The sequence below is a fragment of the Semicossyphus pulcher genome, unplaced genomic scaffold (assembly GCF_022749685.1).
Source record: "Semicossyphus pulcher isolate SPU_LCO1_2020_fin unplaced genomic scaffold, fSemPul1.0.p SCAF_3, whole genome shotgun sequence".
NCBI lineage: Eukaryota > Metazoa > Chordata > Actinopteri > Labriformes > Labridae > Semicossyphus > Semicossyphus pulcher.
In genome coordinates, this window is record NW_027211704.1 from 34270162 (window position 1) to 34282368 (window position 12207).

At 42.1% G+C, this 12207-nt stretch overlaps 1 protein-coding gene across 1 annotated transcript; it reads right to left on the reverse strand.

The window, feature by feature from the left end:
- Positions 1–1672: 1672 nt before the first annotated feature.
- On the reverse strand, positions 1673–7949 carry oser1 (oxidative stress responsive serine-rich 1). Its single transcript, XM_069678231.1, has 4 exons — positions 7601–7949; positions 5818–5927; positions 3619–3735; positions 1673–2969 (listed from the first exon to the last, which is right to left on the reverse strand). The coding sequence occupies exons 2-4, from the start codon at positions 5892–5894 to the stop codon at positions 2072–2074; spliced, it is 1092 nt and encodes a 363-aa protein (XP_069534332.1). The 5' UTR covers positions 5895–5927; positions 7601–7949; the 3' UTR covers positions 1673–2071.
- Between the last annotated feature and the right edge of the window lie 4258 nt (positions 7950–12207).

Below are 12207 nucleotides of genomic sequence, written 5' to 3' on the forward strand. Positions count from 1 at the left end.
CAGCATTGTTATCTAAAGATAACGTGAAAAATAAGTCGAGATCTAAAGAAAACAACTGGAATGACTCGTTATCACAGGAAAACAGATGTATGGATCCGTAGTTTCGGCGTTAATAATGTTATAAATGTGTTTTCTTTTCCACCCAAGTTTACTTTGCATTAGCGTTGTTTCTGTGGTGCCAGCATGTGGATAGATATCGTGTCCTGAGGGCCGGAGGGTGAAGAAAGTCACAATCTATGACCACGAATGAGGAGAGAAACTGAGAGAAGGTGAAACCACGGTAAACAAACATGTTGAGAGCAGCTGTGTTTCCTTCATGCAGCTCCGTCGGTCCAGAACAGACTTCGTTGTTTTCGTCTCTTTGTGATAGACGGATCGTTTTCATCCCTCGACACTGAAAGAAAAGAGACACACCCTCCCGAATCATTCCAGGTCACACTCAAACCTCAAACCCCAAACAGATGAGAACTGTGCTGAGGTATGTGAGGAAAAGTAAAGGTACTGCTGCCTCCTGGTGGCCATGTTGCACTACTGCGTTGAGAATATTTGCTTTAAAGCAGAAAGACGGCTGAGAAGGTTAAGAATGATCTAACATTGTAAGAGATTGGTAAGGGCTGTCTTTTGGTCCCATATTTTCTCTAATTGTTGAATCTTGAATGCTTTTATAATGTCGCACCACTCCCAACCAATCAGGCCATATTTTAAGTTAGAGTAACAGATAAACTCCCCTTTTGTCTCGTTAAGATCTCTTTTTTAAGCAGAAACAGCCGTTTCATTGCCCTCTCCAAAGACACCAGACTCCATTGAGAAAACGATTATTTTACCTTACAGATCACAGGTGTTGCTACCACTGCTTTGATCAGTCAGTTTGAGTTGATATGTGATTTTGGTGTTTGTAACGGTTACTTCAGATCCAACAAATTCACAATAAAGCAAAAAAAACCAACTGACTGAGGCAGCGGTAGATCAGCATCTCCTGGCTACTATAAAGTAAAGTTGCTGTTTTTGTGAATGGAGTCTGGTGTGTTTGCAGAGAGCGATGCAACGTCAGCAGAAACAGATGCGACATCGCTGTCTTCAATGCTACCAGTCTCCATTGAAAGAAACAATGATTTTACCTCTCAGAAAACAGGAGCTGCTGGCCTACAGATGCTTTAACTGCGTAGCTTGTTGACGTGTTGTGTGTATTTCGTATTTTTAACAGTTAGCTCAGATCTAACGCAGTATTATTGGAACTCGAAATTATATTAAAAAAGAACTAACCAATAGAGGCAGCAGTAAAGCAACTCCTGTGCTCTGAGAGGTAAAAGTGCTGTTTTTGTCAATGGGGTTTGGTGGCTTTGTAGAGAGCGATCTTCCTCTGTAACAAAAAGGTCTATCTCTGTAGGGATCCTTCCTGTAATGTTGTCACACACTTAGAATAACAATCTGAGCCTGTTTCACTGCTGCAGGATGAACACATCTACTGGAGACATTCACACACTTGTTGTAATTCATTTAGGCCTCAAAATGTGTAACAAAATGGGCCCCATCATATAAACACAGCACTGTCCCGTTTGATGCAACGTCACTTTCCGATAATAGAGGTTGTCGACATAGAACTTTAAGTAAGACAGTTGAGTTAGTTGTGTTTCTGTGTTGTGAAAGGACGACGACAACATTTCCACAGTTTGTTTCTTTATTGAGTGAAATGAAATCCAGACACAAACACTTGGCTTTACAAGTTTGCATATATTCCTACTGTTATGTCCTTCTGCAAGAGCCTGCACCAAGAGCTTTGGCAACTTCATTTGTAAACTGGAAATTAAAGTTTAAACGCAGCACAAAAGACGGGAGGGTGAAGGTCAGAACTGATGAGAAAGAGTTGTTGATTTGTTTCTGTCAGTTCTGGTAAAAGGAGGAGGGGAAGGATCAAACAGAGGGCGGGAAAATGGGTTTAAATCAGTTAATGTTGCTTATTAAAGAACAACTGTCATGCCTGATCCCTGCTGCTACCCACTACTGACATTCCTCCGAGGCCAACAGACAAAAATCTCTTTACTTCTTTATATTATAATTATTAATTTTTTCTTTAAGTGTACATCATCTCGGCCATGTGTGACATCTTCTTGGGGATGTAGAGATAATACTCCATGTAGCCAGAAAGGTCCTCTATTGTGATGTCGTCCACGTATGCGCGTGCCTGCTCCGAACACGAGCGAGGGGAGCCCGATGAAGTCGACGCTGAAGGTGACGAAGCTGCAGCGGTGTTACTGTTGGTGCTCAGAGTTCTGGTGGTGTCCGCGTGGCTCGGCAGGTTCCTCTCACACTCTGAGATGACGTTTCGGAGCCCTGTGAAGGAGTACACCTCCACGCCAGCCCAGCCCTGAGCATTGGACTGACACTGACAACCGGATTCAGCCCCCTGCCCACTATCCTGCTGGGAATCGGAGCTATTCTTCCAGCCGCAGGAGCAGGGAACGAGGGGGCCTCCCGCGGAGCCGCTGCTGTGGAGCTCCGATAAAGCTCGGAAATCAGCGGCTTCTGCGGGTCTGGTTTTCGCTCCTGACTCTGCTCCGTCACAGGCACTTTTCTCCGAGCCGCCGTCCTCACTCGACTCTCCAGAGCATCCTCCATCCTGCCTCGATGATGTCACAACAGTAGTAATAACAGCAGGGATCTCTTGTGTCTCAAAACCAGCACATGATCCAAAAACCAGCGGGGAGATGTGGCCGGCAGTGCCTGAAGGAGGGAGCTCCTTCTGGGCCGGGACAGTGACAGAGGAGGCCGTTCCTCCGTCGGCTGCAGGTCGAGGCTCTGCAGGCTCGGGGACCGCCAGGCGCTGTTGCTTTAGGCAGCCACTAGGGGGCGACAGTGCGGAGGCTGCGGTGCTGTTGCAGTAGGTGAACTTGGGAGGTTGCAGGATCGGGGACTTGGACCTCCGACGGCGCTGAGTTCTGGATGCTCCTCGAGAGGATTTCCTCATACAGCTAAAGATGGAGAGAAAAGAGGAGGAGAGGGGCCAGCAGAGGAAGAAGGGGGAGAGAGAATGATGAGGGAAGACATAATAAGAAATCAGAATCTTTTAAAAACATGGATACACACATTTACACTACAAAAGAACAACTGGTGTATCAGTCAGCTGGTTTTATTGGTCCATATGGGCCCATACCAGATATATCAGTATCGGTGTATATGTATTCCAGTAAAAGTACTTTTTTACAGAACACATAACAATAACAATGCTTGGGGTGATTTAGAAATGGTGTTATCAAATAGTTTGTCCAGCAGAGGGCGCTCTGATTCTTGAGATTACAATCCTCTCAGCACTGTCTGCAGCCCAATTCACCACCGCACCATCTACGCCGCCGAACTCACTTCACTTAAATGTGGACGCATTCTGCAGTTAGAGTTTATAGATCACAATTTTTGCTCTGGAAAGGCGTTTGCCTTTTTCAGGCCCCTTTTTGTGCACAGCCACAAAGAGACCCCTGGTCTGTTCCTGATATGGAACTAGTTTAATCTGTGAGATCTTCCCGCTCAAGTCTGGAGCTTTCTAATCACAAAATAAACTGAATGCAAGCAAAAGAGCAATAGCACAACGCTACAGGTACTGACCGAGCAGTGACATCGACCTACCCGTGCCAGTTGTCCTTGGGGCAGCTCAGTTTGGGCTTCGCTCCGCTGGAGTCAAGGCAAGAGCGAGATGCTGCTCTGGGAACCAACGCCTCCGACACGCTCACAGCTCCGGGTAAACTGGAAGAGAAGAGACAGACTTGTTAACTTTATCGGAGCAAGAGTGGCACTTACTAACAAAACATCAAAACACACACACTCATCAGCATCACAACCTTGATGCCATTTACACTTAAAACCTAAATATGAGTCAGGAGCCGTTTCGATTTGTAAATTAATTTACAGTTAATAGTGTAGTGACTGGAGGTAAAGGGAGAGAGCTTCAGTCTGACCTCTGTGGTCGGGAGGTCAAAGTTCTGTGTTCAGTAGCCAGTTAAACCCGACAGCAATGACCGACGTGCTTATGATTGAAAACATTAAACCCCACGATTTCTTGCACAGACCACCATGAAAGGGAAAATCTGCCAGGGAACATTAGAGAGTAACAAGCGAGCAAGAGATGTGCAAGGACTTGGTGTTGGCTGGTGTAGCCCAAGGATGAAAACAGATGACAGAAACAGTGACTTAGAGAAGTAAAGCGTCTCACACGGGGGCCGAGGCTTTTACTCTTTATCTTAACTTTTAAAGTTAAAGTTATTTTTTCTCTTGGTCTCTTAGCTTAGTCTACGTTTACCTCCTGTGTCTCATACGACTCCTATGGAATAAAAACATCCCAAGATTTTTGTTCTGAATTTAGAAAAGGATATTACAAGGTGCCTGTTTATTTAATTTATGAAGAAAATAGGAATCAGTATGTTTGTTGCACTGCAACATTGAAATATCAGAGTACCAAGCTAGCAAAAGATCTGCAGGGTGCTCACCATCAACCCTCTGCGGGCGAACGGGTCGGTACGCAGCCTGGGGAGGTTTGATTATGTAACTAATATTTATAAAAGCAGATTGAATGAGGCAGAGGCTTTAACCTTCATCTGATGTCTGCTCAAACTTTACACTGGAATCTACTGAGAGGAACTTTTTGGGTTGATTGTGACGGCCCATGTGGAACAAGTGTTATCTCTTAGTTGATCCCATCATGAGTGCTCTCTTTTCATCTGTCTATCGTACGACTCACTGTGAAACTTCAATCAATATTTGATTACGTTTTGTTTAAAACCAGTTCTTTTAATGTTGTTTAGTAGAGTTTAGTAGAAACCTATAAAGACACTCTCACCATCATTTACATACATTACAGTGCTGTATACAGGTTTACTGCAGTGATTCTGGCTCGGAAACAAAGTCAAACTCAGCGCCTGCCTCCTGCCTTTTACTGAGCACAATTAAATAACATCATGTTTATAAAGTAAACAGGAGAGTAATGTTGTCAGTAGGGCTGCACGATATCGAAAAAAAACGCACTGCGATATTTTTTTTGTTCTGCGATAATTACTGTGATTAAAAAACAAACAAACAGAATTATACCAGATAAACACAGCGTGTTTTAATATGTCCATATAAACAATTAACAATCACACTTGTTATTATTTGGGACTTTTAAGTTCCTTCAAACAAATCAAAACCTACTTTTATCACTCTTGGCTCAGCGACCTGTGACGGTTCATTTTGGAAACAAAAGCTCGTCTCCTACTTCCTGTCGGCACACACATCCCCACGTCGTGTGTGCTGCAGGTGTAGCTGCTAAAAGTCAACATTCTGCGTCACGTCCGCCTCGTGAATGATCCGTTAATGTAGCCACAGCGTTAACCAACACTGGGACGAGGTGTTGATAACGCAAAAACTCTTACTTAGAGAGATCGTTTATTGATCCCGAGGGAAATGCAGGAACTCTGCAGCACAGCGGTCAGTTCACTCTGCTCTGCTGAAGAGCTGCACTGATGTGATGTCTTTCCTGTGGGTAAGTCGTGGAAAACAAGAAACTGCCACGTTTGTTTTGCACCGCGCAGCAGTGAAGTCGCAGCTTGACGTGTTTAACATGTTTTGCTTCACTATCGCACGTCCTGCGATGTGACTATTGCATATGCAGACATCGCATTGATCGCAGCGATTGTTAAATGATATATTGTGCAGCCCTGGTTGTCAGAGTCACATATCTACAATGATGGCACCAGCCAGCCTGTACAGTATGTGGTAACAACAACGTAGCCTTTCAGACGTGTCATGACAGCAGCAGAAAGTCAGAGCACAGCAACATAAACTCATATTTACCTCTCAGCATCGACCCTCAGCTTCTTAAAGGCCGTCTGCAGAGTTTCCTCCTCACAGTCCTTCCCTCCTGCCTCCATGGTGGGAGGAGGCCGCTCTGACCAGCCACCCAGCTGACACAAACAAACAAACAAACAAACAAACAAACAAACAAACAAACAACATCAATCTTCAACAATCTAAGTTATCGTGCAGCTGAGTCCCACTTAAATTCTTGCAGGTTATATGACAGGAATTTTAGTTGGAATCATCAGTCCTGGATGGAAAGCCTTAATAGGTAGGAGAGGGGAGGGAAGTGGATAAAGCATGATGTCACATCATACACAGTATCAGTGTTTTACAGGACAACTTTAGGGTACATGCACCTGTAAAAGATAAGTACCAGCAAGCAATTATTGCTTGTATGGAAGCTTGAATAGTTGTACAATTGTACATTGCACCCATTATTGAACATATTGCACATGTAATGCTATGTTATTGTTAATGGTAATTATATATTCCAAAAGCGTATTTAACGTTTTGAAAACCCAATTGTTAAAGCAAATTATTTTCCAGTCGACTAGATTTCTCTGTTTGGTGGGAAGTTTAATCAGAGATGGAGACGTCATTATTTAACTTAAACTTTACAGTAATTTACCTTCTATAACATAACATAAACTTGTTACGATTTGGCACAATATGAATAAAAACTGATTAATTTACTTTTAAGCAGCATAACTTACAAACGTACACACGACAGTTCACATCTAGTAAAGTTGGACTGTGTAGACTGTAACTTTAATACAGTCTACACAAAATACAGTTTGTCATGTGTGACACATTTTGACAGGTTCTTATGACAGTGTGACTGTCCAATACTTCTGGAGGATTGACATGAGCTGAAAATACTTAAAACTTTATCTTAAGACACGATGAACATTAAGTTCCTCTACATCAGTAAATGTAGTTGTTACAGCAGCTCAGAGACGGAAAAGGAAAATGAGTAATCAAGGGATAAAAATAAAAAAATACAAAGAACAATAAAAATGTAAAATAATGACAACATTATTGATAATAAAAATTATGTACACTTTTTTCACCTTGCTTTATAAATATATAGGACCAAGAACTGTTTTATTGCACAAAACTATATAGCACTATATTACAAATCAAAGAGGATAAAATATTGCAACGTAATATCAGTATAACAGTATAAAAACCTTACAAAATGAAACATGGAAACATGACTGTAGGGCCTTCATTTAATGGCGAACAAACAGTAAATTAAGCGCAAAATATGTTGTTAATAAACAAAGCACAAAAAGCTTAAATCGTTTAAAGATCATATCGTCCGGGCTCAGATGATTCCCACTCTAACTGGTCAAGAAAGAGTTGAGATCAGACGTATTGATGTGTTATTGATCAGTAACTTGCCAAAGTCAGAGTCAATTCTGTTTAGCAGGCATCATGTGAACGACGAGCTGATGTTGACACAAACATGATTCAGGAGCCAAAGAGGTTGTTTTAAATTGTAGATTAACATACTGACGTTGAGACTTCCACACGCGTCCACATGAGCTGTTAGCTTGATTACTGCCCAATAATCACTCAATAGAACCATTTGCATTGTGTATTGACCGCCACTGCTTGTAAACAGTGGCTTTCATAAACACTCCCACCCTATTGGCTAATGCTAGCAAGTTACTTTAGCAGCTAAGCTAACTGGCTAACTGGAGACTGGACGTCGTTTTGAACGGTGCCGAACAGTTTAGAAACATTTTAAAACACACAGACAGGTGATACTCACGGTTCGGGATATCCTGGTCGCAGTAAAGAGAGAGATACCCGGCGCATAAAGGGTGTTTCCCCGCAACAGGCCCTTCGATGTTGACTAGCCAGCAAAGCTAGCGACAGCTAAGGCAAGCTAAAGGTACTGGAAGGCTATCTTTCGCTAGCTTCAGAGGCTAGCTCCGTATAGTTTCTCCGCGAAAACACGACCTGTGATTTTATTCAGGTGCTGCACATGTATTACCAGACCTGTTTCATTAAGGAACTCACTTATGAGTATCAGCTACAAATAACAACAGAGATCAACAGAGGTTAAGGTGTAGCTTAAATCGCGACTTTTCTTCTCCTCCTTGTTTACAGTCGAACAGTCGCAGTGACTCTGCAACAACGCGCAGCCCCGCTGACGTAACCACCTATAAAAAAACTCACTCTGACGTCACTCTGTGCTGTTTGTACTGTTTCATGCACGTTTCATGTCAAGAAAACTTTACCTGTATATTTCTGAATGTAGACACACCGGACTCAGCTCCATGTTATAACATCATGTAGCTGTGTTGAGATAGTTTGTAGGCCAAGGACATGCAGAGTGAAAGGAACCACAGTGTTACATCACTGTTATATAACAGGCACCCAGACAGCCTTGTTTTGTGGAGAACAAAGCTTGGCACAGAAAATCAGACCCATATGAGAAGTTCTCTCCTCTCAGGAACACATAAACTACCCCACCTGTCTGTTAATGGTTAAATAAATCATCTTCCTCTTTAACAAAAACCTATGTCTCTGTAGGGATCCTTTCTGTAATGTTCAGACACTTTATAACAATTTTAGCCTCTTTAAGTCTAACGGGAGAGAGCACAGTCTCCTGGGCTGAGAAACAAACAGCAAACCCCACAGAAGATCTCAGCATCCTACTACAGCTGCAGTCCGGCCAAACAAGTCTTTAAACCTGATTTTAAGAATCTTGATCTGGATTCTGACTTTGATTGGATTGGATCAGGATTGGTGTAACCCGGGGCCATTTGGAGGACTTGGTCAGAAGCCTGGCAGCATTTTTAGGTGTATAGACGTGTTGTTAAGACAGGTGAAAAGGAAACTGCAGTAATCAAAACAGGAACACATAAACACATGTATAGTCTGTATAGTCATCTTTTTAAAATGTATTTATTTAGCCTTTATTTAACCAGATTTGCCCCATTGAGATCAAAGATCTCTTTTACAAGGGAAACCTGGTCTGGCCATGGTATCAACATAAAAGCACATAGATTTACTGACATTACAAATGATTATATAAAACATTTACACACAGACAGCCTGGACTCAATAGAGTTAACCATTCTTTTAAACTCATTTAGTGGGACTATGTTCTGCAGATTAAGTTCATTTTGTAGATTGTTCCATGCAGGCGGAGCAGAGAATCTAAAGGCTCTCACTCCCAATGCGATTCTGACTTTGGGAACAACAAAATGTAAAAAGTTCTGAGAGCGGAGATAGTAATTACCATCATTATAAATTAACAGAGAAGATAAATAGGTGGGAATTTTACCAAGAAAAGAGCTTTGTAAATAAAAACATACCAGTGATTAAGGCGGCGTAAACATAAAGCAGGCCAATTCACAGTACAAAAGGCAGTGGTGAGTAAGAGATCCACAGTTTGTAATGAACCTCAGTGCCCCATGATACACACCATCCAGCATATTACAACATTGAGCAGAGGCATTCATGTACAATACATCACCATAATCAATGATAGATAAAAGGGTAGACGTCACCAGTTTCCGTTATACATGGAAAGAAAAACAAGACTTGTTTGTAAGTAAAATCCAATTAAGAGCTTCAGCTTTTTTGTAACTTACTGAATATGCTCCTTAAAAGACAAATGTTCATCAATTACAAATCCTAGATATTTAAAAGTGGATACCAACTCTATTTGTCGACCATTGCTAGTAACAATTTTTCCAGACAATGTTGATCTTACTGTTCTTGAAAATATGAAAAACGTAAGTTTTGTTTTTTCTGCATTCAGAACAAGTTGCAGCTGGCAAAGCTGTTCTTGAACTCTCTCAAATACATGCTGAAGATACTCAAAAGCTTTATCAGGAGTTGGTGCAAAGCAATAAATGACTGTATCATCAGCATAGAAATGAAAGGCTGCATTTGGCATGTTAACTCCAAGATAATTAATGTAAATGGTGAATACCAGAGAGCCCAAAACCGAACCTTGCTGTACCCCCTTGAGGACCTGCGGCACCCTCTAATAGAATAGCCTGAGTTCTGTCTGCCAGGTAGTTGGCAATCCACCCAACAGCTATCCAATCTGAGCTAGAACTCTGTCAGCACAGTTTGTAGGTACATGTACTCAAGTTCCATTTAAGCTTATTTATACTCCACTCCATTGCCCTCTCCATGAATCGCCACCTTAACGTGGTGGAGGGGTTTGCGTCTCCCTGTGAACCTGGGAGCTGTGTTGTCAGTGGGGTGGAGAACTGCTGACCCGGACTGAGGACATTGTCGAGCAGTGGAAGGAACACTTTGAGGAACTCCTGAACCCAGCCAAAACGTCCTCTGATGAGGAGGCAGAGTCTGAAGTTCCGGGGGAAGCCTTATCTATATCCGTGGCAGAGGTCGCTGAGGTAGTCCACAAGCTCCTCAGTGGCAAGGCGCCAGGTATAGATGAGATTCGCCCTGAGATGCTAAAGGCTCTGGACATTGTTGGGCTGTCGTGGCTGGCACGCCTCTTCAATGTCGCGTGGAGGTCTGGGACAGTACCTGTGGAATGGCAGACCGGGGTGGTGTTTCCCATTTTTAAAAAGGGGGACCGGAGGGTGTGTCCCAACTATCGGGGTATAGCACTACTCAGCCTCCCGGGTAAAGTTTATTCCAGGGTGCTTGAAAGGAGGCTCCAGCCGATTGTCGAACCTCGGATACAGGAGGAACAATGCGGATTCCCACCTGGCCGTGGAACAGTGGACCAGCTCTTTACCCTCGCAGGGCTGCTTAGGGGGGCATGGGAGTTTGCTCATCCAGTCTACATGTGCTTTGTGGACTTGGAGAAGGCTTATGATCGTGTCCCCCGGGTAGTCCTGTGGGGTGTACTGCGGGAGTACGGGGTAGCGGGGCCGTTGACACTAGCCATCCGGTCGCTGTATAACCAAGGTGAGAGCTGTGTCCGCATCCTCGGCACAAAGTCAAACACGTTCCCAGTGCGTGTTGGCCTCCGCCAGGGCTGTCCCTTGTCACCGATGCTGTTTGTGAAGATAATGGATGGATGGATGGATACTCCACTGCACACTAAAGGAAAATATTGAACTTCATAATGTTAAGTAGTAGTTACCATTTACCTTACAGATTCGGATGGTAAATATAATAGAATTAATAAAATATATTAGATAATATTGTACATTTAGCTTCTTAGCAGTATATTAATGACTTCAACTTAGCCCCCTCTTTACCAGCAGTCACATTAAAGTAATAAACACAATGATGCATCAAGATCATAATCCAATTATAGAAGATATTTTATTCTTTTATTTACTTATGAGTAACATTTTGCGGACTCTAACTTGTGGACACACAAAGGTCCAAGTACTTCTTCCACCACACAATTATCAAAGATAATTTGACTCTGACGTTGTAGCAGAAATATGATTTTCAGTCAGGTAAACATTTGTGTGGATATTTTTGTAGTTTTATCTGTGTTTCAACAGGTGACACAGTTTGCACAGCAGGTACAATGTGACAAGACTGTCCAGTGTGGTTCACTGAGCAGAACTACTGAAGATCCGCAAGTCACAAACTAGGCAACAGTGCCATCAAGTGATAATACAGGAAAAGAGCATTACATACTGATTTATGATTCAAAACAAAAAGGAATACAAATATTAGAAATATAATCAGTCTTTGCACTTTTATTTCTTAAGGAGGGTGAGACGGGGACTTAATTAAGAGTGTTTTGTCTTTAAATTTGATTATGTTTCCATTCAGAGAATGAAATTATTAAAGAAAAAAAAATCTTTTACGTTTATCATTAAGAAAAACATTTCTTAATGCAACTAAAGGACAGATAAGTAAAAAATGTGAACACTTATCCTTATTATGTGGAAGTTTATGAAAACAAAGAAGCTATAAATGCATACTTACCTAAATATGGTAATTAAACTTTCTCTGTAAGGCAAATTAAAGTAATCTCCTAAACTGTATTAAAAGCAAACATGTCTATCTGTTTATTTTTCACTTATTGTTATTCTTTTTTCTTTGTTGCCTGCATTAAAAGTGTATCTCATATGCTATGTGTTCTCGTTCTCTGTTCTTTATAAGGCTAAGGGGGGACTAATATGTTAACTTTTGTTATTTTAATCAAAAGCAGTGAAACAAGTTGCTTAAAACAAAGTTTTAATTTATATTTATTCTGATGCAAATACTTTGAGAGCACGCGGCGGATGTGGCCCAATGAGACAGCGCCAACTGGACGTTGTACCCGGAATGTTCTGCCTTCGTCCAATCAAAAGAAAGTGCGTGGAACAATACAGGAAGAGTCTGACCAATCGACCAATCAGGCGCCGGAATAGTATGACGTGCGCCGGAAAGCCTGTACAATCAGGAACGTTTGCGTGCTCGCTTCTACCGGCG

Excerpts from the sequence above, each read along its gene's own strand:
- oser1 (XM_069678231.1), bottom strand. The coding sequence starts at position 5,894 with ATGGAGGCAGGAGGGAAGGACTGTGAGGAGGAAACTCTGCAGACGGCC. Across the intron at positions 3,736-5,817 it reads CTGAGGGTCGATGCTGAGAG|TTTACCCGGAGCTGTGAGCG; the intron begins GTAAATATGAGT and ends CTTCTCTTCCAG. Across the intron at positions 2,970-3,618 it reads CCCAAGGACAACTGGCACGG|CTGTATGAGGAAATCCTCTC; the intron begins GTAGGTCGATGT and ends CTCCATCTTTAG.